Consider the following 24,903-nt stretch of genomic DNA (forward strand, 5'->3'; position numbering starts at 1 on the left):
AATGACGCAGAAGGGCATTTCAAGAAACAGTTGTTTGGTCCCCTTTAACCCTTCAAAGCTCTCACTCCGGAGGGCAAACCATTCGATGGGCTTAGGGCATAGGGACGAGACCTTTGAAATGCAGGGTGTGTCAAATTTGACCATTGTGGCATACAAGACAGAACACATTTACGCAATCACATAGGGAACATCTCATGGAACGTTTCATAGACAATAATTCCAGTAAGATATATTTTTTTAAGATGTAAGATGGGTAAAATTTGAAAGGGAACAGCACAAGTATAACTTTAGAACCCTTTTCAGAAATAAAAGCATTTCCTGAATAAAGGTTGTGTTTTTGTGATCTTTCACTTCGACTTTAAAAGGTCATTTTTGAAGGAACACCAAGTGTCACTTTGTGCGATTTTGAACAAAACAAAAGCATTTCAGCCTAAACTTCCTAATTAAACATTTAAGGACACTAGTGTGATAAACAGTGGAGCTTTTATTTATAGCTTTCCTGTAGCTCAGCGGTAAGAGCATTGAGTTAACAATGCAAGATTGTGGGTGCGGTCCCAGCAGCAAATACTTATGTAAAATGTATAGGATAAAGCAATGTAATGTCTGCCAAATGTCTAAATGTAAATATATTTAATATTTGAAAAACTGTACACAAATAATGTTTTTTTTTCACACATTACAAAGGTGCGTAAGCTCAGATCAATGAGGCCTACGATAAATCGGTTAAAAAAAGAAAAACAAAACCAGTATTTACTGAAATAAAACAAGTTGACAAAAAATATTTAAACTGATATTTGATTATATGTAGCATATAAATTGACTTATAAACTCTCTTTGGAAGGCAGTTCATTTGAATTCGGGAACACAACCGTGATTCTGTGCCATTTTGATCACAATTAAAGCATTTCAGAACACACTTGCTTGTAAACAAATGAGTCTAGATTAAAGTAGGCTAGTGTGAACATCACTGCCAATTTTTGTCATATCTTATATAGTATTGCCAAAATTATTAACAAAAAAGACTTTTATCAGTAAAAACCTGAGGTGACTAAGCTTAGATTAACTTGGCCTCCGATTAATCGATATGAAAAAGAAACACAAAACCAGTCCTAAATGAAAGAAAACAAGTTGACAAAAAGATCGAATCCAATATTTGTTGATACAATAGCATAATGTGAGATTTATAAGGGTTCTTTGGTAGGCGGGTCATTTTGACCCAAGAACACCACAAGTGTAACAAAGTGGGGGAAAATCACAAAAAAGCACCAAAAAAAGATAATCTTTTATGAGAGGTTTTTATAGTCTTAATGAACAAAGTCACCAAATTTCAGTCCAATTCAATAACCTGAACTAGTATTTTGGGTTAAAATATTTTGTTCGTGTCACAACGTGAGGGTTAATCGATTGCTCGGTGAATCTGCTGCTTCTGTCTGTCTCATCCCTCGAGCAGCCCATGACATGCGACTGACAGGCCTGCGGTCGGTCTGTTCCTGACGTATCACCGTAACTTTGTAGCTCGAAGGCAACTCATAAGATCGTTTCTTATCAAAATACTCGCGTCCGATGCACATAAATCCGTAAGTACAACCAGTTTATTGACTCGTTATGACCTGTGTGCTTAGTCATGTCTGTTCATCAATATTGCCGTTCTCTGTTACTTTCTGCTAACAACTTTCAAAGTGTAATGTAACTTAATAGGATTTAGCGCAGCTAATTGAGTTTGCCTGGTCGAGGTAACGTTAGTGGTTATGTATAATACCGTTGTGTTATTACATATATAGTTATTTATACACAAACAAGCGAAGAACAAACCAGCCAATGCCTTCAAACTGGCTAAATGACATGCAAATCGCGAGTTAATCTTCTGTGAGAGGGCGTGGATATGTTTTGGTTGTGAATTTCAACAATAATCTGTGTTTATGTTTTTTCTGGTGTTATTAGATTGCTAGCGATGTTATATTTGGATGTGTTTCTTAAAATTGTTACCACCTTGTGTTTGAATTTACGGTTGTAATTTGTTGTGTGCTTCCCTGCATTTGTTATTCTTGCTGTTTCTAAGCACTGTGTTGTGTTGTGTTGTGCTGTGTGGGGAGTATTGTTGGTGTATTTTCATATGAAAGGGTTGTGTGAATTGCCAGGGGAATGCCAAAGACAGTGTGGTGAGAGATATGAGTCATTCTGGAAGTGGCCCATAGTTTTTATTTTGGGCGCCAAAAGACTCTTTATGTTTTTTTGGTTTTATTCTTTTACTTGTTGTATGAAGAACAAGTTTAGTAACAAGGAACCGAGTTAAGTTCCCCCCTCGAGTTATTTATGGAGCATTGCGATCGTTCTTGGCGGAAATATGCCATAGGGTGGGGTAATCTAGTGATTATAAATATGAGCTGGTAACCAAATGTTTCGCCTTTGCCAGATGTGTTATTCCCCTTCGCTATTTCGACTTTTATTACTATTGTAAGAAACATGCTCACCCTTGTAAAAATTAGAAATGCACGATAAATTATCGGCCATATCGGTATCGGCCGATACGGATACAATTTTAAATGACTAATTATCGGCCGATACCGATATGGCCGATAATTTATCGTGCATTTCTAATTTTATATAATATAGCCGATTAATCAGAAATATTTTCACCTGGTTAAACTTGTTCAGTCTTTCTGTCATGATCATTCACTTTCTGCTTTTACCAAAACACTGTTGATGTAGGTAGATGCAATGTAGTAGCGAACCGTGGCATTTGGACCTCTTAACACATGATGCGTTTACAATGCTACTCCAGACATGAAAGGCAACAAGCCGAACTCAGTTATTGCCAAAATAACAAGCAATACAAATTACAAATCATTTTTTACACATGTACAATAAGATCGGCGTGTCGCGCGAGTGTGCTCTTCAACGAAATAATGGACCACATGAGTCATGACAGACGCTGCCTCCCAGTGACATCATAAAACCAACACAGACTAATGTACACAATGCCAGTTTAAAAGGTGATACCTGATTATGGCACTCTCAGCGAAGAAAACTGGTGCCACACTAGCAGACAGTAAACAGAGATTTACCAGTGGATAAACTATGACTGTAATAAATCCTAAAATTAGACTGGTAACGTTACAGTGAACTAAAACTATGGAACTGACCGTAGTAAATTTACCATTTATCTAACAGCAAATATGCTTGCACCATATGTTAAAAGCTCATATGGCGCAAATACGTGTTTTTCTGTGTCTCTGATGTATTATAACTTGCCCATGCGTGTATAAGACATGTAAAATTGACATGTTTGAAAGTTAAAGAATCGTTTACTAGTGTAAAGTAGGCATTGTATATGAGAACTAATTGTTACATTGTTGTCTGCAGTGAATGTTTTCAAATAAAAGCGGACCAAAAATTCAATTTTGTTTCAGTCTTAGGGAATTTTATATTAAAGGCAAGTTGTCCGATTTCAGAATTACGCTTGTTTAGACAAAGTCGGGCCGAGTATCAAAACAACATTGTAGCCAATCAGCAGGAAGGTGCAAAGTCCATAGGATGGACATTAGTCGAGCCAAGCGCTGACAAAAGCGATAGATGGGGGTAGGGGGGTCTGTTTTGGTGATTTGAATATCAACAACGGCTATGAGAAATCGGACACCCTGCCTTTAATATTTAGATACGGTTTATCAGTTCTCGGCTTCCAATGGTGAATAATTATTGGTTATCGGTAATTATCGGCCAAAATTTACATAGCGGTGCATCACCAGTAAAAATGTTTACGGCGCTTATCTAGACTTTTGCCAAAGTACAGCAGTTGAAACACAACGCAGTTGATCCTTTACATTGCTCCATACTAACTTTTTTACTAGGAGTGCTTTAGCCCCTAACTTAATACTTTAGGAGCACAAGCAAAAAATATTTTTTTAATAAATAGACTCAATTCAGGGAAATTACAATGTGCAGTTTTATATGACATTACTTATTATCAGGGTCATACGGAATCTGCACTTTTTATTATTTACTTATTAATTTCAGAAAAATCTGCAGAATTCGGTGGAACAGTTTTAAATGCGTTTACATTTGTACAGAAATGTAAATATGTATAAATGTGTTAAAAATACTACCTGTCTGACAGTGGTTTGGTTCTGCTCATCATTTAAAAAGAGCAGAGCTTACTGAGAAGCTTTAGGTGCTAAGTAAAGAGACTGTCTAAACTCTGAATACACCTCTTACAATTGGCTCTCAAAATTTTATGTCGTTTGAACCCCTTTTTGTAGGATCTAGGGTGCATCACTTTTTGCCCCCCTCAATAAACATCTTAAACTTGAAATTTAAAATAAACCAATAACATATTCAGTAATACAATAAGGGCTGGCCGATATTTATCGCGGTTCATGCTAATTATACATGTCTAAATCGATTCTGAAACGATTCGATATTTATGCACAGCTCTTCTATGAACTACGGCTATTTGATCAGTAGGAGGTACTGCTCGATCTAAATCACCACTTTGGCTTTCGGATGTGGCGGCATTTTACCATAAGTCATTGACAAACTAAGAGCATAAGAATCGCAGGATATATTGCACAGCCCTAAAAAAATACTGAGACATCAATTATTTGTTGGGCTTATTTTTCTGATGTTTGATTGCATAAATTGTATGATAAATTCCTATATTTCATACAATGCCACAAAATCTGTGGCCTCCCTGGATCCAACGTAGGGCTCTAACCCCCAGTTTGAGAACCACTGCTCAAGGCAATTATCACAGTTTTACTGTTTTTACTTTACTTTTTATTTATGCATGTTTGTAAGTTACAATGACACAAAGACTGGTTTTGTATTATGTGTATTGTTAATTATTCAAAGAGGAAGATGACCAAAAAAAGGGCGGCATCATTTATTTACCCGCATGTTGTTAAAAACCTGTATATGACTCTTTCAGAAGAAAGTTGGTCTTACAGGTTTGGAATGATATGAGGATGAGTAAATGATGAACAAATTTTCATTCTTTTGTTGAACTATTCCTTTAATACAATTCCCATTACATTTTAAGCCATTACTATGCCATGCTTTACCAGCAAAAGTATACCAGCAACTAAACAATAAATGTGGGTACGTATGAGGGTGTAGGGTGTAGTAACTTGACTGATGTTTTGCTAGTACATAGTTTACAGTATGTGTCCACTTTTTTGCATTAGGTCTGCCTTAAACCTATGACCCAACACGAGCAGCATGAGTTCAGGGAAAGTTTGGAGGAAGCCCTGTCCTGGATGCAGGCTATCCAGGAGAGGCTTAAGCAAAATGATAACACCCAGGGTCCCCTGACAGCACTGGAGGCCAGACTCAGAGAGACAGAGGTGAGACCTCACTTGACCTTTGTCCTGCGAGGGCATGATTCTCCTGAGATACAGCTGTTCCCGTTTCTCAGATGTCACATATTCTAAATAAAAGAAACGTTTGCTCGTTTAGTCTAGAACTAAGAAGCGTAAATATGTATATATTGTTATATCGGTAATACTTGATTCTGATTGGTCAGTTGCGTCATTCAGTATTTTCCTAATGATTGCTGAACTGTAAAATTGACTACAGTCTCAGGACACTTGTTTCCCTAAAACATTATTCTAGTTTCATGTGTCTTGTATCACTGATGTTTGTTGTACAGGAAATCCATAGGTCAGAGACTGAGACTGGTCATGTGAAGATGGACAGGGTACTGGTGGCGTCTGAAGCTCTGCTCCTAAAGGGAGACGAAGAGATGAAGAATCAGACTCATTCAAAACTGAAGGATCTGAAAGCGCTGTGGGATGAGACATTGACCTACATAATTCACTGCCACAGGTACAGCAATTGCTGTGGAGATCTGAGATAGGGTCCTCATATCCCTCAAAAAAATGACTCATTATGATTGTGATGGTTCTGTGGAAATCTGCAAATGGGTTTTTAATGCAATAAAAACAATAAATGGCAACATCTTTATTTTCTGATGTCTGTCAGGAAGTAATATTTGCATATTTACTGTTGTTTGTTTGGTGTCTCTGTTAGTCGCATCGAATGGGTTTGGCTTCATTGGAGTGAATACCTGAAGGCTCATGAGGAGTTTGGGATGTGGCTGGAGAAGATGCACCGATCTCTGGAGCCACAGCTTGAGCTACAGCTGGGTCCGCAGGAGAAGCTGTGGCAGGTTGACCATCTGCGAGTCCTGCACAGTGACATTGAGGCCCAGGGTCAGTTTCTGGAGAGGCTTCTGGACGAGGCTTTATCCCTTTTCAACCGCACTCAAGATCCCAGTGTTGATGAGCAGGCTCAACAAGGTTTTCAAGATGCCTACAACCATATTCAAGACATAGCCCAGGTCTGTTGGAACACATTTTTTTAATCAAAAAGTTTGCTTTGGATATTTGAGGGCTTTATTGAAATAGTGAATTTCAAAGGTATGAAGACAACCTTTGAAGCAGGGTTATTGTAAATATTTTATAAGGCCTCTCATCATGGATCTATGTTAAGTCAATTAACACCAACCTTTTAATCTTTTGTCTTTCTGTGGGTTTTTACTCACTCTTGCATGGTTTCAAAAAGGGATAGTTCACCCAAAAACGAAAATTCTGTCATCATTTACGCACCCTCAGATTGTTCCAATCTTGTATAAATCTCTTTGTTCTGCTGAACACAAAGGAAGATATTTGGAAGAATGTCAGTAATCAAACAAATCGCATCCTCCATTTCTGCTATAGTAGGGAAGATAAATTCTCGAGAAGTCAATGGGGGATGAGATGTTTTTGGTTGCTGACATTCTTACAAATATCTTTGTGTTCCTCAGAACAAAGAGATTTATTCAGGTTTGGAACAATCTGAGGGTGCGTAAATGATGACAGAATCTTTGGGTGAAGTATCCCTTAAAGTCGGCATGAGACTGAAGTGACGATTGTCTTTTTTAACGTATCGTCACATATACCCAAGCGATACGACTTCTGAAATGAGAAAAATGGGGCGGGACTTGATTTCATCAACTGACAACTGATTGGATCGTTTAAAGGTAAAAAAAAACGCCAGTTTGCAATCTGTCAGTCATTGCAGCCCCACCCCCGCTCCATTCCTCGTGACCAGAAGTGAAGAGGGGTCGTTTCGAGAGGGGGAGGAGGTTAACTTTTTTGATTAAACATTTCAAGTGCAAATTAATAATAAAAAAAATGATGTGCGCAGATAAATCATTTTAATAAATACTTGACCACTGTGTAAAACAATTAGAATGATCATTTTTTATTTAATCAATATAAAAAATGCCTTTCTTTTTTGTTGGACATGTTGGAACATGTGTGGCCCCTGAAAAATTAATTATTGTGGGTTATAAAATCTAATAAGTACATAGTACAATTATAAAGTGTACAAAATTCATTTAAATGCAATTTATAACTCGGAATTCTCTCAATGCTAAATTCCTTATTTTATTAAGTCTTATGAAGGATTCTGATTCAAAATGTGGTTATTGTTTTTTTTTCAGGAAAGGTTGGCTTTGGCAGAGAAAAGAGCAGAAGAGCACCAGCAGTACCAAAGTTGTGTTTATAAATTCCAAACCTGGCTTGTGTCTAGAACAGAAGAAGTCAGTCGGTTCAGCGACATGAAGGATACGACACAAAATAAACTCAAAGCCCTGCAGGTACAACGGCCTACTTATTTGGGGGAGGTGAAGTCAAAACGGTCAACTGGGAAAAAGCTTCCTGCTTTGAAGTCAAATTATAGATATATCATTGTGGTGTAACTGTGAGTCATATAATGAATTACTGTCTCAACCTTACTACTCAAGTACTGTACATGTGACTTTCGGAACCAAAAATCTACTCTTAATACAAAAACATCGAAATTTTACATTGAAATTAAGGTTCTTACCAAAAATCTCTGAAAACCAATAATTGGTTTAAAAACCCTGTTTTAGTAATTACTAAAAAGAGCAATCCATTTTTATTTATCTCTTAGTTTGACATGCATGAAAATATACTGTTCTTTTCCATCCTTTAATCCACTATCAGGAACTGAACACCAGTATAGCCAAAGAAGAGCTCACACTCCAGCACATTGAAGGATTGTCCGAGGCGGTGAAGACCAACACATCTCCAGCGGGAGCGGAGAGGATCACAGAGAAGATGGAGGAGTTGAGGTTGGCCTGGCAGAGGTTACGTCTGGCACTAGCTGAGGTTCAAGAAGAGCTCCAGAGCGCAATGGACTCTGAGAGCGAGTATTCAAACCGCTGTACAGAGCTGAGGGTGGACCTCGCGAAGCTCAGAACCCAGGTCCAGAACCTCAGTGTGGAACTGGAGAGCAGGGATGGAGAGAGGACGGAGGATCACATGGTTGCTCAATGGAAGACTCACACGGTTAGTATTCTGGTATTGTATTGCGCCACTCACAAAGACATTGAGTGTCTCGATGTTTGACACGGATTCTTGAGGCTTAGCATATTTATGTGGCAGCGCATCAGTGATTTAGGGAATGCCTTGGGTCAATTCCTCTGCGGGGTGTGACAGCTGTTTTCGTGAAGATGGGAGAATTTTACACGTTTTGTGAAGTTGTTTGGAGTTCTTCCAACTGATTTATCTTGGGCATGAATACCAAGCACTTATAATACAACAAAATGTAGCTATATACTTTTAAAGATTTTTTTTATTATTTTGAATTGTTATATTGTAGATGAAAATGCCTTTAATGATTAGTTCATTGAACATTTTTATTCGGTTCAGGTTTTTATTGGGTGAATTAAGTGTGAATTTACCCTTTGTTTATATCTATTGATTGTTGTCAAAAGACTAATAGTAATTATATAGCCATAATATTTTTCATTTGAATGGCAATAAAATGGATTTGTCTGAATTTAGGATAGTGTTGTTTGAAAACTGACGTTCTCACTTCCATCCATCAGAATAATCACTTGAGCCAAGTTCGCTGTTAGCATATGGGAACCAGCAAGGTTGAAAGGCTTTTTAGATCAGTGAATGCGGGTCTGGACCCCATGTGGAGAAATTTTGCATTAATGTCCGTTAGGATGAGCTCTTTTCTTCAGACTCTTAATGTGCGCACTCATTTTATTGATTTGTTCTTCCCGTCCACTTTACAGGGTGTGCGTAACAAGCTCGTCGCAGAGGAGCCCCATGTGGAGCAGTTGAAGTCTCGGTTAAAAGAGCTTTTCAGATTCCCGCAGGACTCTAGAGCGCTGTCTGATGAGGTGCTCGCTGTGGTAAAGGAGTACCTGAGGTGAGCTGGAACCACACGTAGGAGCCTGATACGAAACGCTTTGATGAATATTTCATCCGTCATTAGCTATTAATATGTTTATAGACATTCCTTTACCACAGACGCAATGTAAGGCATGTCACACGCTGGTTAACTCCCCTATTGTCTTAAAGTCAATATGATGTTAGTCACAATGCCCAGTCAGGCATTAACAACGTGTACCCAGCCCTAAGAGAGTGCTCATGTGAGCACTTAACACACTTTGTGCATTACACATGGTTTTACGGCATTTATTTATTCGTTTGGGTTATAATCCCTATACAATAGCAGTGAGGTGTATAGCACTGCTCCGTTGTTTTGAAGGGCTGTTTTATGTTTCGCCTGGCAGTGTGAAAGGCAGATCGTTCAGGTTGTCCTCCGAGAGGGAATCGACGCTGCGACAGATACTGCAAGACCCTCTGCTCAGGTTCAGCCAGTGGAGTCAAGCGGTTTCGCAGCTCCTGGAAGCCTCCGCCGACGTGACTGAATTCACCCATATCGCTCTGCTTGTACAGAATATCGAGGTAAAATAAATATTTTTTCTTAAGCTAAACTGAGTTCCCCGTCCTATAATAATACCCAATATTATGTGTTCTTTGATTTTGGAAGAACAAGGCTGAAAACTACGTTTTAATTATGCATCAGCTTCGTTTTGATATGATCGTGTTCTTTTTTTTGCCGGCCTTTGTTCTCTTTGAAGTTATTGACCGTGTTTTTGGTTATCGCAGAAGTTACTCAAGACCAGCTTGCAGCTGCAGGAGCGCTTGACTTTGCTTCAGGTGAAGAGTGATCTTCTCAGCTCTGTTTTTGGGCAGGAGAAAGCCGATGATCTGTTGAAGGAGCTTAGCGGAGATATGAAGAGGAGAGAATCACTTCACAGTCAGCTCCAGGATCGCAAGAGTCGTCTGCAGGTACCAGTCCTAAATGTACTTGCTGTATGTAAATCCGTGAGCTACATGAACAATCTCTACCCTGCCATACCTGGCAACAGTTTTTATGTCTTCGCTTTGACTCGTTGGTCTACGTGATACGCAGGTTTATGCCGTATACTTACTAGAAAAGATCAAAAATTTCCGTATACACACTTAAAAAAATGCAAGGATACATAACAACATTGCTTTGAGTCAGAAAAGTGTGACGCTCTGACTTTTGGACCATTGGTGCTTCCGGGAGATATGAAACAAAAGGAGATCAAAGGCAAGCATTTAAACTACACATTTTCAGTGTTTTCGCAAGCCTGCCCCTGAAGCTAATGGTGCTTCGTGCGACGCTGAAGCAGGTGTTACAGAAAATGAGCCCGAGGCTCATGCTTCTTTGTACGCGGGGTCCCCCTTTGTCACGATTTGTTATCATTAATACATTTTAAGGGGATTGTTGGCATATTAAATTGTGTATAACTAGTTAGCTTCACAAACGTGAGTTTGCGTGGCGAATCGATAAATGAGGGAGAAAGGGAGAGAAAACTTAGACTACAATGTAGGCTGTATATAATTGTTTTAGATGGTAAGAGATATGAACTCCTGGCCAGCCTTGTAAAAGTAATGCTAGAGACACTACCAGCAATCTATAAGTGCAACGGATGCTTGATAAAATTGCACAAATGTTGGTTATTATAGTTAACTATCAATGTCATTATTAGGCGCAACTTACACTCATAAGTGTGACCAGGTGTGTCATAATTAGGCTAAAAATCAAGTTATTACTCAGAGTTTGATTTTAACTTATTTCACTTTTTAGTTTATGTCAGTCTTTGACATGGCCTCATTCAGTCAAAACTATATCAAAATTTTAAGATTTTCCTTTCAAAGGATGTTCTTTACATAATGTTGACTGCCCTGCTGAAAAAATAGAAACCTGCCCAAAACACAAGAGATGCAGATGGGGATCAATAGAACACACATCAATGCCCGAGACATTTTTTTTTAATTTTGTGAAAAAACATTTGTGGTTCATAATAGTAATAGTAAACCAATAGAATGTATGTAAAATAATTTTTTAGCAGGGTGAATTTATGTTGAAATATTATATCACAAATAAATGACTTTATAGCTGGGTTTTCACATGGATCACAAATGTGACCCGGCAACAAAACCAGTCTTATAGGTAAAAAACTAAATATTGAGAAAATTGCCTTTGAAGTTGTTAAACAGAGGTGCTGTGCAGGCCATCCACTCACAAAAATAAAGTTTTTATATATATAAAAAAGGTAGGAAATTGACAAAATATCTTCATGGAACTTGATCTTTAATGAATATTCTAATGCCTTTTTGATAAAAAAAATCGATCAATTTGACCCATACAATGTATTTTTGTCTTTCACTAAAAATGTTCCCGTGCGACTAAAGACTGGTTTTGTGATCCAGGGTCACAAATGTGCATTGAAAATTGATAGTTATGCATTACCATTACCATTACCATTACTGTACCGTAAAGTGTCTCATGTGAAACTGTAGACTTTCTCAGCGGCAATAACATAAACAAGTGTTACATTTGGCCCAAATGTACTTCCATTAGACTTCTGCAAAGAATCAACTGTTAAGTAGATTTATTGTATTTTAATAGAATTCATATACAATAAATACTAAATAAATATAAAATGAATTGTTATATTTTATCCAAACACAAACCAAATTAAACCCTGGACAAGTTGGATCATCTACAAGACACAAAGCTGTTCTCTCAAACCTTCTGAATGTTGTCTGACCCACCCATAACCATGTGTGTTATGTCCATAGGGATTGATATCAAAGACAAAGGACTTTTCTGAGGCTTATGACTCCATTTACAAAAAGCTGAGCTTCATAAAGACGAGGTTCTATGCAGCGAATGGCCTCCAACCTGATATTCTAGCAAAGAAGAGCCAGGGAGACCAGCTCAGGGTGAGCAACATGTTTATATGTATAGCTTGCTTTACCCACAGCCTTAAATTTAATTCGACACAGATGTTTTGATCTCTGCATGTGGTATCCTATGGTTGTACAGTGACTTTTGATTTAGGTTGTCTTTGGGCACAAACTCAAAGAGTCGTGTGAATAATTCAATGACCTTGGGGTACCATCACGCTGAGCTTGCTGTGTTTTTGCGCTGGGTGATCAGGTGGGAACAGGAAGGACTGAGGTGACAGATTCAATACTAAAATATTGTGTATTTCTGCAGGTCATTAGGAAAGATTTGGAGGATTGCGAGGCCCATATTTTGGCCCTTGAGACGCTGGTGTCATCCAACCCAACAAACGGCACCAAGTTTGAGCGTCTATATGCAGAATGGAAGTTGCTATACAATGCGGTTCGGGTAAGATCTGTTTTTGCAAAAGTTTTTTAATTGAATGGAACTTAAAGTTCACTGAGAAGTCTGCAATTTGTTTACTCTCATGTTGTACCCAATCTGTATTTTTCTTCTTTGGATGACAAGACAAGATATTTCATAACTGACTAGTTGAAAAAGAATCTAAAAACAAAGTACCTTTGTAAATAACTTTGAAATGGTTTTCATTGAAGATTAGTCTTAAAGGGTGTTTATCATAGATGCAGCTAGATGCCATTCAACAGAATGAAACCAAATGTGGGGGTCTCAAGGCGCTTTTTGGAAAGCTGTTCTCTTTTGACTGTTTTATAACTTCACATCCCGTCTCCCTAATTAATAGAGCTGTGAATTTCTGGTTGAGGGAATGGCTTACTATCTGCTTTAGAAATGCCCAGCTTCACAAGTGATTCTGATTTAACCCTGAAGATCAGTAGCTCACACCCTGTGGTTTCCAGACCTCCTGCCGAGTGTTAATCACGATGTTGAAGAAGATGACTATAACGGCCTTGATCAAACCCTCCTTACTTTGCTTTTAATGCACACTTGTGGCCCGAGGAGATGTTTTCTTTTACTGGGAGAAACACGCACACTAGGACTCTTACTGAAGCCCTTGATGATGCATGTATTTCTTTGTGTGTTTTGTTTGAACCAGATTAAGGTGAATGATAGTGAGGAGAACATTGTAGACCATGAACTTTTCCATGAGAATATCCTGAATTTGGAGAAGTGGTTAATGACCATGCGACAGAAGCTGGAATCGTTCCGTGGGGGAAACGGAGAATGGGGCATCAATAATCGGCAACAGGAGGCGGAGGTACCGTGCGCTTGATAATGTACCTCAGCCATCTCTCAAAACAATAACACACTTTTTCATTCATTTATTTTTGATTTGTTTTTAATTCTCAGTTTTTAAGAGACGCATGTAAACGAAATGTAAATTGATTCTGTTTAATCTTTGAACTGTATTGCTGTTGTTGTCCTCCAGAGGGCGCTAGGGGAGTTTCCAGAAAAGGAGATCCAGCTGAACCAGATGGAGGCACAGGGTCAAAATGTGCTGGAGAAGACCTCCGATGAGGGCAAAGTTCACATTCAACAAGACCTTAATCGCCTCCGAGAATCCTGGATGTCCCTCCACACGCTTAGTCTCAATCTTTACAGGTTATAATACTTGATGTATTATGTGCCAATGTTGTTGAATCTAATGCCACAGTGATTTTATGAATATTTGTTGATTCCTTTCATGTTAGACTTCTGAATGGACATCTTGCCACGGAGGTACAAGACTCCCGGTCACGCAGAACCGAGTGTCCGGATAGATGGGCGGATGGGGGTCACGAGGGCTCAGGATCTGGAGCAGCGTCCGGCTTTGAAGGTGGATACCTAGCCGCAGGTGATGAGGAAACAGGTCAACGTCCACATCACAAGCTCGATTCACAGTTCCACCTGCGATCGGAATCAACAGATTACCCAAAGAGCATCGAAGCAACTCAAAATCCAATTCAAGTTGTGTTACCCGAGGGCATCGAAAGACCAGGACGTACAGAGGTCAGGAGACGAGAGATGAGTTACCATGAGAGGACCCTGGATGATGAGGTGGATGCAGTCACTTCTGGAGGTGATGGAAGAGCAAACAGAAAACAGATTGAGGATGCGGGTATGGACAGAAGTAACTTGCTCGGGAAGATAGAGAGCGGGAGTGCTGATAGGACTGGAGAATGGGTCGAGGAACATATCGCCGGTTCTGGGATTGAGGATTTGGACGTGCAAGGCTTTGTAAGTGGAGCCCATACTGATGATGCAAAAAGAAGATCGTGGCCAGACAGTTTTGCGTCTTGAATTTGAGGATAGTTTATTTACACTTTATGTGCAAAATTGTTCAAACTGTTCAAATTTATTTGCTCTTTTAAATGAGTTGGTCTGAAAAAATCTCCAAAGTCATTGCATGCTATTTTTCTTGTATTAAGACTATTCAAGATATATGATACTTAAATATTTATAACAAGTCTCAACAACAACTGAGCAATGAATCTAATACTTAATTAGCGAATAAATGAACGTGTCCTTATTTCTGCTGTAGATTGGCTCTCAGGGGCCTCGGCAGCATGTCGACACAGAGGCCATGCGGAGAGAGTTTGAAGCGTGGCTTCTCAAAGAAAATAACAAGCTCACAAAAATTCTGAACAGCCAAAGCACCTCGAGTGCCGAAGAACTGACGATGAGACAGGATAGACTCAAGGTTAGTGGTGTTTGTTGAAATGTTGCCTTTTTTTCTGTGGTTAAAGTTTAATGGGTTCACATATCAAATAGTGTAAGAGTTAAAGAACAATCTTGAGAGAAAGCTTTGATGTCTTATTAAACAGAGGAAATGGTATTCTGCTTTACGTCGGTTATAAACCATTCCCCAGTTAACTTCCGGTTTGTGTATAATAATATATACATTTTTGTATGTTATTTTATTTATGTTCATATACATTTTTATTATTATTTTACTGTATAATAATTGTATTAAATAAACGATTGGTGGAATTTTGTTGTATTTTATTTTATAAATAAACAATTTGTTTGGTCGTATTTAAACAGATCGTATGGTAAATTTACATTTGAGCTTGGTATCGCAGTCTAAATTCTTAGTAAACCGTACTTTGAGGGAGTATCTAAGAGCTTCACACAATGTAGGAATGAATTGCAGATTCGTTTTAACAGCTTAGTTTTTTTGTAAAATTTGCTCATAGTAGTAATGATCATGGTCTAAAACTAAGTGTTGGATTTCATCTATCACTGTTTATTGTCCAAGCAATCATTAAAAAAAGCGAAAGGTTATTTGATAATATAGCAGATGGCAGAATTTCCTTATGTATTGTTTATGTAATGTGCATGACTTAGTAAAAGTTCAGTTCTAGATTTTATAAATTTGTGTCAAGTGCCCTCATACTTTATACATTTTAATACATTTTTGGCACAGGGTTTGCGTGCTGGTGTGTCCTGGGGTCAAAGTCAATTCCAGAGGCTAATGGAGAATAAGTCACCTAATGAAGATGTGGAGGATCTGCGATATTGTTGGATGTTATACAAGTCCAAACTGAAAGAGGCTGGTGACCTCCGAGCTCTGAAGACACACAAGGTGCAAAGAGAAAAAATATATATATTAAAATTTGTTCCTGTATTTTATAAGTGTGCCCTTTCCCCATTATCTTTTTTTTTGTTTGTTTAAAAAATACTTTTTTTAAAGGTTTTAGTTCTTTCTTTTTCTTTATACAATTTTAATTTAATCTGACTGACAGCATGACAAGAAAACGGATAAATATAGAGACTATCATTTATCACATAAAAAAAAAAATCTAAATACATGTAAAAGTATAACTGTTGTTTTGCTTGATAGTGAATATGAACTTGTTTTCTATGCAGTATCTGAAGTCTGAAAAAATACAGAACATCTTTTATTTTCACCTGATCCTCCAGTTCTCATTTTCTGCAAATGAATGCAAATAGAAACAATATTTTTTATTTGAAATTTGTATAAATATTGTTAGTAGTTCTTAGAAGGAAACAAAAATTATAATTTTACCTTATCTCTATTAACCACCGCTGTATAGTAGCATGGGTCCACCACAAGGGGGCAGACGTATATTGTGCATAAACTTACCAAATGTTTCTGTTTATTTCAGGGTGCAAGTGCACAAGGACAGGAGCTCGTTCGTGCTGGAAAGGTACTTTTCCTAAAAAATACATCCCTTCATAATTGTATAATGAGCTGCGAAGGTTGATTTCATGTTGACCTGACAAATTATGTAACGTTTGTAAAATGTCTAAAATGATGCACGACATTTGGATTACTTGAAAGACCTCACCCGCACCTCTTATCTCCCAAACCAAATGCCTGTTTTTCCGTGGTCCATTCATAGTTTAAGAAAGACCAAGGCTGTCGCTCCAATTGATGTCTATGGGGAGTGTGTTATTCTCTGCGAGTAATGTTTTCTGGATTCGCAACTTTTCTTAACAGCTCTCTTTCCACTATTTCACTTTCTGGCCATCTGTTCATGAGCGTCACGTCTGTATGAGAAAAAGCACAGGTGTCCTACGCACTCTATTTAATAACTGCTCGGTTTGCCTTTATTATTTATTAGGGCTTAGTATTGTAGCGCACCTCACGATATGGTACACAGCACAATACTGTACACATTAGATTACAGTCGTTACAATTCAAAAAGTTTTTTCCTCTCGGAAACTTGCTGTCGTGATGCTACCTTGTAGGTTTTCCATCTAGGTGTATGAGTGCAAGAATGTGCCATATGTAAATACGTCTGAGGGCACTTGTATCCATAAAGACAATATACACCTTTCTGTATATTGTTCCAGGCTGAGCACCACTGTAATTACCTTTCATTGCGAGAACACTTAAATAGAGGCTGGCAGAAGAAATACGTGGAGTTTCAGCCTTCATCCACCCACATTTCCTCCTACTCTCCTTCTCGCACTTTCACGCCGTCTCTCTCTTTTTCTCAAAGACTCGCAGAGAGTAAACGCTCCCATGTTTCTCAGCTACAGAGGCGTTAAATAGAAAGGCTTGTATTATGTTCGGTATCTCATGGCATATCGCTTAGTTGTGGACTCGTGTTTGATGGTGAGCTGTGGGTGGACATATACTCCCACAATTCCACAAGATACTCTCCTTCTATGCATTTAATATAGTGTATGTTTGTCTGGGAATTTTCTTACGTGCATCCAATGAGTCATGCATATTTGTTTTTTTGATGATGAATTAAAAACTGTTGCACTTTTTTCGAGGATTAAAGCATGAGCTGGCTTCCTCTTGATTGTCAAATGAAAGGCAGTTTTGTATTTGGTCACCAATCCCATAATGCACTGCAGCAAGCTCAGATTCATTCATGATGGCAGATGGGAAATGCGTGTGGTTGCTAATGTGTGTTGTATGAGCTTGCCGTGTATATTGTCTGGCTCAAAGAATAATAGTGGTTGAGATGTGAAGAGCAAGACTGTTTAGGATTTGTGACGGAGCCATTTAGCATGCAACAACTTTTTATGCTTGTGTGTTTTGCAGGAGAACAGCAGCCCCGGGTTCTTGTACCGCGTGTGTCGCATGGCTCTTCCTCTTCAGCTCCTGCTATTGGCACTGCTGCTGTTGGCGTTTCTTCTACCCATGATGGATGAGGGCACAAGCTGCTCGCTGTCTAACAACTTCGCTCGCTCATTCAACATCATGCTCCGCTACGACGGACCACCACCCACTTAAGGATGAACACAACACTTCTGGCTCAAAAACTTAGCTTTTTGCGAAGACGGCAATCAGTGGTTGTTTATGTATCATCTACTTATTGTATATTTTCTGTATTTGGGTTTTATGTCTGTTATTTTTGGTTCTTGGATGGCTTTGGTCCACAGTACACCTACTGGTGGACCCAGCAGATCAGAAACCGTGTGTGTGTTTGTGTGTTTGAGTTTGTGAAAATGTGAGTGGGTGGATGGCATAGACGCTCACAACCTGCTCTGTATGATTCAAGCTGTTCCTTCTCTACATGCATTTGGAGAAACCAATGCCTTTACAAAGAGAAAAAAAGTCCTTTAAAGATATCTCTACTCAGGAGTTATGTCACATCCCTTACATTTTTATTTACATTTTATGTTTTATTTCTAAATATTCTGTGGTATGTCTTACATTTTTAATCAGAATTTTGCATGTTTTTTTCCCCATGTTATGTTTATTTAATCTGCTATTTTACTCGGGCATGTAGACAGCGAAACCTGCTGTATTATAGGATATATCTTTGTGTTCCATATAAAGATTCAGATGTCATTGAGACTTCCATGTCAACGTTCAGTTAAACTCAAAGACGTTCTTCCGACTTTGCCGCTATATGGTACAGATTTAGAAGAGAACGCGGTCTTTAAAAAGGAACAGAGACATTTCTTGTCTGTCTTAAACAGAGAAACAAATCACTCCATAGTTAAGGTGCTACGACATAAATGTCTCAGAATAGACGGTGTGTTCATAAAAAGTTTTTTAGACTGGGGGATTGTGTTATCTTTTTTGTTGACATAGTTTGGCATTGGCTGGCTTCTGACGGTTGTCATGCCTTGTTTGAAGGGAAATGTCCTTTTTTGAACAGAATTTTGGAACTCTGACCTTGGTCTGTTTTGTTTCTCTCAGACCGAAGTTATTCTAAGATGGGAGTTTTAAGGGCTCGTTCAGTTCAGAAACATCAGTAGTTGAGATAGGTTCTGTTAGGAAAACAGATGAGAGGCTGTTGTTCGTAGAATTAATCTCTTGAGTTTTATTTGTCCAGCACAATTAAGGTTTTTCTGACAAGGCACTGACTATCCTGTATTTCAAAGTGTTATGTTTGAGATGTAAGACACGTTACATAGGAGAATCTGAGACAACTTGCATGGCTTTTATGGTTTGACTAGTATTACATATACTGCACGCACATTAGATTCTGTACTGCTTTTATCCTGTAGCAAATATCTTATTCAGAACTGCATATCTTAACGGCTCTTAAAATTGTAATATTTACGTTAATATTTGATGTACTATTTATTGTTAAATCCATAAAACGGTATAGTGCATGCGCAGAGAAAGACTTGAGAAAATATGCTGCAAAACTGTACTGTTGAATTTATTGCACTGATTTGTTTCAATTTAAAACTCTTGCTTAATGCAAACCCTTAACTGAACTATACCGATGTTATCCACAATACGGTTGTTGAAGACTGAAAATGCAACAAAGTTAAGCTGTACAAAATTTGTTTGAAAGGTTCGACTGTGTTTTAGGATCAAGTAATGGTCATTGAACGGATGCTAATATATCTGATTTGCAGCACTGTGTGCACGAGAAAGATTTTCATGGGAATTTTTTTTAAGTTCACTGCAAAATGCAAGCATGTAGAAATTCTAGTTTCAAATGCATGAAGGGTTATCGTAAGACAATATATCAACAAAGTCTAAACATTTATTTTATTACATATTTTGGTGAAACCTATAACGCATCTAACTGTTATATATAAAACATATTACCAGTATTTTTGTATTTTACCCCAGGCAATAAACATGCTGTGCATTTTCATTACATGACCTGTGTCTGTTTCTTCTGTTACTATGGCTTTAGATCAGATAAATGCTTTTCAATATAAAGATCTGTTTGCCTGCTTTTGGTATTAGAGTGAAACTGAACTGGTTTAACAAGATGTGGAACAAAAACACTGATAAGGAAATATAAAACCAGCATACAAGTATGAAAAAACCTCACACAGCATGGCCTCCTCGACTTTAAAATGCCATGTAAGGTCATAAAGGTTATTTAGGAATGAGTTCATTTATTTTTGTTAGTTGGAAACCAAAACGATATCAGATTTTTCATCAGCTACGTGTTCAGACTTTTGAATGAACATGTTGTTGCATAGATCTGTCATCATCTCTCGGTCACCTACAGTAGTCAACTGGATGATCGTCTGTACAGTTTCTATTTCTATTTAAAGGGATAGTTCACCCAAAATCGAAATAGCTCCGTCATTATTTATTCACCTTCACGTCATTCAAAGCATTTCTTCTGTGGTACACTAAAGAAGATATTTTGAGAAATGTCTCAATGGTTTTGTGTCCGTGAGTCAATGTGTTGCCACCTTTGTTGTTTGGTTGCCAACATTCTTCAGAATATCTTCTTTTGTGTTCTGCACAAGAAAAAGCATACATGCGTTAAGCGACAAAGGGTCAGTAAATGATGACAGAATTTTCATTTTTGGTTGAACAATAACTTTAAAGGCGTGAAAGTTCACCTTGATATTTAGAAAAATGTTGGTAATAGCACATCTCCCCCCTTCACTTCTATTATAACCAATGCAAGTGGGGGGCTGATAACAACATTCTTCAAAATATTTTCTTTTGTGTTCTGCAGAAGAATGAGTCACTAAGTTGACAAGAGGGTGAGTAAATAATTACAGAATTTTCATTTTGAAGGTGAACTACTCCTTTAATCTGGATCTAATTTTTTTATAAATACAAAGTAATATCAGAACAACATGTGTAGTAAAAAGAAAAAGAAGCTGCTGCGTCACCGAGAGTACGATTTTTGTTTTGGTTAAACATTGGTCATAGTGGAGGCCGTTTATTGACAGTCGCTCGAGTCAGGTGATTGTTTGTACTTAAGGTGTGTATATGAACTTTAGCATTATATTCATGTATGCGTGTGTGACTAATGATATAGCCCAAGCACACATTCATGGTCTGATTTATTCAAAAGGGATTTGTGTGAGAAGGACAGAGATGATAGCACACGCTCGCCCACAAACACATCAACAGACTTCACACAGTTTCCTTCCTGCTTAGCGTTGGGCAATCCAAAATCATGTTTGTTCATTGATGCCTGTAAAGCCAGAAGGAAGGATCCAGAATATGATATGTGGAGGAACAGGGCACATTTTTGAATGACCATTACATATTTTAATATAAAGGAAACCCCACAAATATTGACAGTTTTCAATTATGAAATCAGACGCAGAAGATTTAGAATATGGAAAACACATGATAAACTTCTGTGTTCTATGACCCTAACATGACTCACATTGCTAAACACTGGAATTTTCTTCTTACTTTCTAATAACACTTAGGTTTGAACAATTGTTAGTCTTGTGTTAAATATTAAGGAAGGTTGGCGAGTGTAAAAGTCAAGCAGATGCTTGAGGCAACGGGATAATTGGAATGAGATGAATAAGACACATTTGTAGCACTCTCATTTGTAAGCACGGGTAATAAAATGTGTCTCTCCACCTGCTCTGTCAATATTGTGGTGGAAGGAATCTGGGTTATTGCATCGGCTGGCCACTACCACTGTAGTAAATATTTAATTTTGTGGCATGTTGCCATGGCAGCCGAGATTCCAATGTCATAGGTCTTTTCCACTGGGAACATCAAGAAAATGCAAATTGACAGGTCCTTCAAATAAAAGCGTGTCTTAGTTGACCACAGAATTCTGGAGAGATCTAGATGTCGTTAATCGATTGACGTAAAACTTGTAAAAACAATGTGGAATGTCATTGCTCTAGGGTTGCTACGTGGTTCATAAGGTGTTCAAAGTGGTTCCTTGGACATTAGTGGACTGGAGACATTCAATGTAAATCTGTGGCATTTGTTTCAACCAATTTAGTCGAGTTGTCTAAAATGAAATCTTTTCATCAAAAAGACATTTCATCATTTACGTGTTTATATGACACTTTCTTCTGTGGGACACAATCGAAAATATTTGGATAAATGTCTTATGTTTTGTGTCAATCCAATGGAAGTCAATGGTAGACACTGCGGTTTGGTTACCAACTTTCTTAAAAATATCTTTTGTGTTCTGCAGAAGAAAGAAAGTCATGATGACATAAGGGTGAGTAAAGGATGAGAATGTTTTGGGGGGGTTGAACTATCCCTTTAAATCACACAATCATTCGTGTACCTTGCATACACGTGTAGTTTAGAACAGGGTTTTGCACAAATCAACAAATTAAAAGTATGCATAATAATATTAATGAACAATAAAATTCAAATATATTGAGATTCATTCCATTACTGTTAAGAGATCTTAAGATTTGTCACATAAAAAACTTTACATGACTGTTTCTGACTTGAGGTGATGATATTGCTGCTTTGACTAGCTATTCATGTAGTTCCCATTACCTCAGCATACACACAAAGTGTGTAAATATGTTCAATGCCTTGTATGTTTGTGACGTGGCAGGGAAAGCCAATCACATGAATTGTTTAGTTATTTCTGTTTGATAGTGTGTGAAAACAAAATTTGCATTTACGTGTATGCATTTAGCAGACGCTTTTAACTGAAGTGTCTTACAGTGCATTATATATACTAAGGTATACATTTTATCAGAATGTGTGCTTCTTGGGGACCAAACCTTTGATGAGCTTTGCATTGCTAACTATAAAAAAATATTATACATGCCAGCAACCACAGTATGACATCCGCCCTCCTCACAGGATTGCATTCTAAGTTCATCTGTGGTGAATCCATGTGGCACTAAGCATGCAAAACTGGGTCTGGTTGACCTGAAACACACTTTATTGTGGAGTGACCTTTGTAATTATAACACGCTAAATCCATCCAGAGCTTAATATTGTCTTTATGGTGGTCTCTGTCATGAGGACAGAAATGTTGTGCTTGGTCTTTAACACGCCCATATATGGTGAACCAATAATCCTGGTTAAAAGTTTCCTCTGACCTTCAGTTTAGGCACTAAACAGCAAGCAGATGGAATGATGTCACTCCGTTAGTGTTCATTTAACCTCTTCCACTGTGACATTTCTCTATTCTTCCATGTTTCAGAGGACAGATGGGTACCACCAGTGTGTTGGCACTTGATTTGTACAGCTGATGGAATAAATCCAATCCGAGCTTCTGAAGAAACGGCACTGCATCAGAGCTGCAGGTCAATGTACAAGATTCAGGCAACAGCTGTGACCCACATCAAAACAAGGTGACTGCCAAGTCTGTGTAAATTAAATATAGATTCTGTGTCTCTATTGTGTGTCGATATGAATCACGATTCAAAGCACAGTGACTTTCCTTCCCTTGAAGGTTTAACATAATTGTTTCCAATATTGATTTCATTCCTCAAAAAAATCGAAGCACATTATTCCCACAATATTGATTACATTGACTGTAGATCTAAAGCTGTACATAACAATAAATATAATGCAACATTGGCCCCCACTGACTTCCATTGTATGGACACCTGAGACATTTTTAAAATGATCTTCTTTGTGCTTCACAGAAGAACGAAGTAATACAGGTTTTAAATAACGTGAGGGCAAATAAATGTTAAAGGAATCTGTATTTTTGCATGAACTATCCCTTCAACGCCCGTTTTTTACTTCAGGCTGCAGTTGTCAGCCTCAAGTCTCAACATGCATTTTAATGTAATACTGAGCGTTGCATTATAAGAGCAGGACGCCAAAGACAAAGCCCTCTGGATGAAATATTTTGTTCCAGCTTCTGTCTGTGGGTGGTTTTAAACTTCTCATCTTTTTCCTTGTTACACAACAGCCGCCTCTGCCTGGAACAGAGGGTGGGTGAACGCTGATACCCATTAATCCTTATGAATATTCTGCAACGCTGACCCTCATTCATCTCATCATAACCACCGCAATCCTTTTTAACATCTCGCTTTCTCTTTTTCTTTCCATCATTTGCAGGATGCACATAATCGTACTTCATTGCTGTGGTGTAGGAAATATTTTTTAATGTATAATGATTGAATTGGGTTAAAGTGACAGGATGTTGGTAGTCAGCGGACTGTTTGCCTTATTACTGTAAATCTTTAAAAGCTGCTGTGAGAAGTGATTATTGTATGCTACTCTACAAGATTTTACATAATCTAATTTAGTGAGTAAAATATAAAAAATGATCCTTATAAGCGCTGGTTTATTTGCATTTTATATGTGAAAATTAAATAACTTTGTCTTGAAATCAACAGGAAAATATTATGAAAATGTATATGTTGTCCCAGTGGAACTTGCAATTGATGACGGCTTGTTATAAGCATTTCAGAACGTTTTTAGAATATAAAAAATTGTTAAGAACTTTACTTTTGCAATTCTTCAAATTATGATTTTGCAAGGTTGGGGCAGAGTGACCAATGAAACCAGTTCATTTAACAAATGTTGATTTTTTAAGTTTTACCAATAAAGACATTTTATGATTAAAGTTTCATGCATTTAAATGAACTTGATCTCTTTCAGTATCTTTATGTAATCATTTTGCTTCCAAAGATTTATTTCTATCTGAAGTACAAACAGGGCAGGTCAAAATAAAGCTTGGAGTATTGAACAGGCTATATAATGTGTTTCCTGCAGCTGCAACTATCTACATCGATTATCCATATAACCTTTACTGTGACTATTCCTGTTTCTTATCAGATTGACTTCTGCAGTATTTGTCTGTGTCATTAGAAAAGAGCATGCAGGAGTGATCAAGATAATGCATGGTTGTCGATTACAGTTCAATGTAAACGAGCAGTCGTGTCTGTGATAAAGGACGGAGTGTGTAAGTGATTTGCATATCACGTGAAGCAGATTTAGCTCAGTCACTGTGTAGAAAAGCCAGGCCGATCCATATGCCGCACAGCAATGCATATATAAACACGGTTTCTCCCAGCCGTGTTTCGTCACTGAGATCGGCGCTGGGAAGTCCGATTCAATTCAGGGAATCGATTCATTCGGACGGTTCATCTCTAGGATTCCACGAATCTCTTGAATCATCAGCTACAGGAGTCCTCGTGCGGCACGTTCTTACGATTCATTTATTTCTGTTCATAAATGTTTTCGGTACGCTTACTTAAATTGATGTT

The 24,903-nt window shown here is 37.9% G+C and overlaps 1 protein-coding gene across 1 annotated transcript; it reads left to right on the forward strand.

The window, feature by feature from the left end:
• Positions 1-1,440: 1,440 nt before the first annotated feature.
• syne3 (spectrin repeat containing, nuclear envelope family member 3) lies at positions 1,441-19,633 on the forward strand. The gene is made up of 18 exons (XM_056768491.1): positions 1,441-1,577; positions 5,181-5,339; positions 5,645-5,820; positions 6,025-6,334; positions 7,481-7,636; positions 8,007-8,351; positions 9,089-9,225; positions 9,593-9,767; positions 9,972-10,154; positions 11,979-12,122; positions 12,400-12,534; positions 13,199-13,360; positions 13,532-13,704; positions 13,794-14,319; positions 14,624-14,782; positions 15,509-15,667; positions 16,212-16,253; positions 17,606-19,633. Exons 2-18 carry the CDS (start codon positions 5,196-5,198, stop codon positions 17,795-17,797), a joined length of 3,318 nt encoding a protein of 1,105 aa, XP_056624469.1. The 5' UTR covers positions 1,441-1,577; positions 5,181-5,195; the 3' UTR covers positions 17,798-19,633.
• Positions 19,634-24,903: the final 5,270 nt, after the last annotated feature.

The sequence above is a fragment of the Triplophysa dalaica genome, chromosome 15 (assembly GCF_015846415.1).
Source record: "Triplophysa dalaica isolate WHDGS20190420 chromosome 15, ASM1584641v1, whole genome shotgun sequence".
Lineage (NCBI taxonomy): Eukaryota > Metazoa > Chordata > Actinopteri > Cypriniformes > Nemacheilidae > Triplophysa > Triplophysa dalaica.

Coding starts and splice junctions, on each gene's coding strand:
- syne3 (XM_056768491.1), top strand. CDS start 5,196: ATGACCCAACACGAGCAGCATGAGTTCAGGGAAAGTTTGGAGGAAGCC. Junction 5,821..6,024: donor TACATAATTCACTGCCACAG/GTACAGCAATTG, acceptor TGTCTCTGTTAG/TCGCATCGAATGGGTTTGGC. Junction 10,155..11,978: donor ATCGCAAGAGTCGTCTGCAG/GTACCAGTCCTA, acceptor TTATGTCCATAG/GGATTGATATCAAAGACAAA.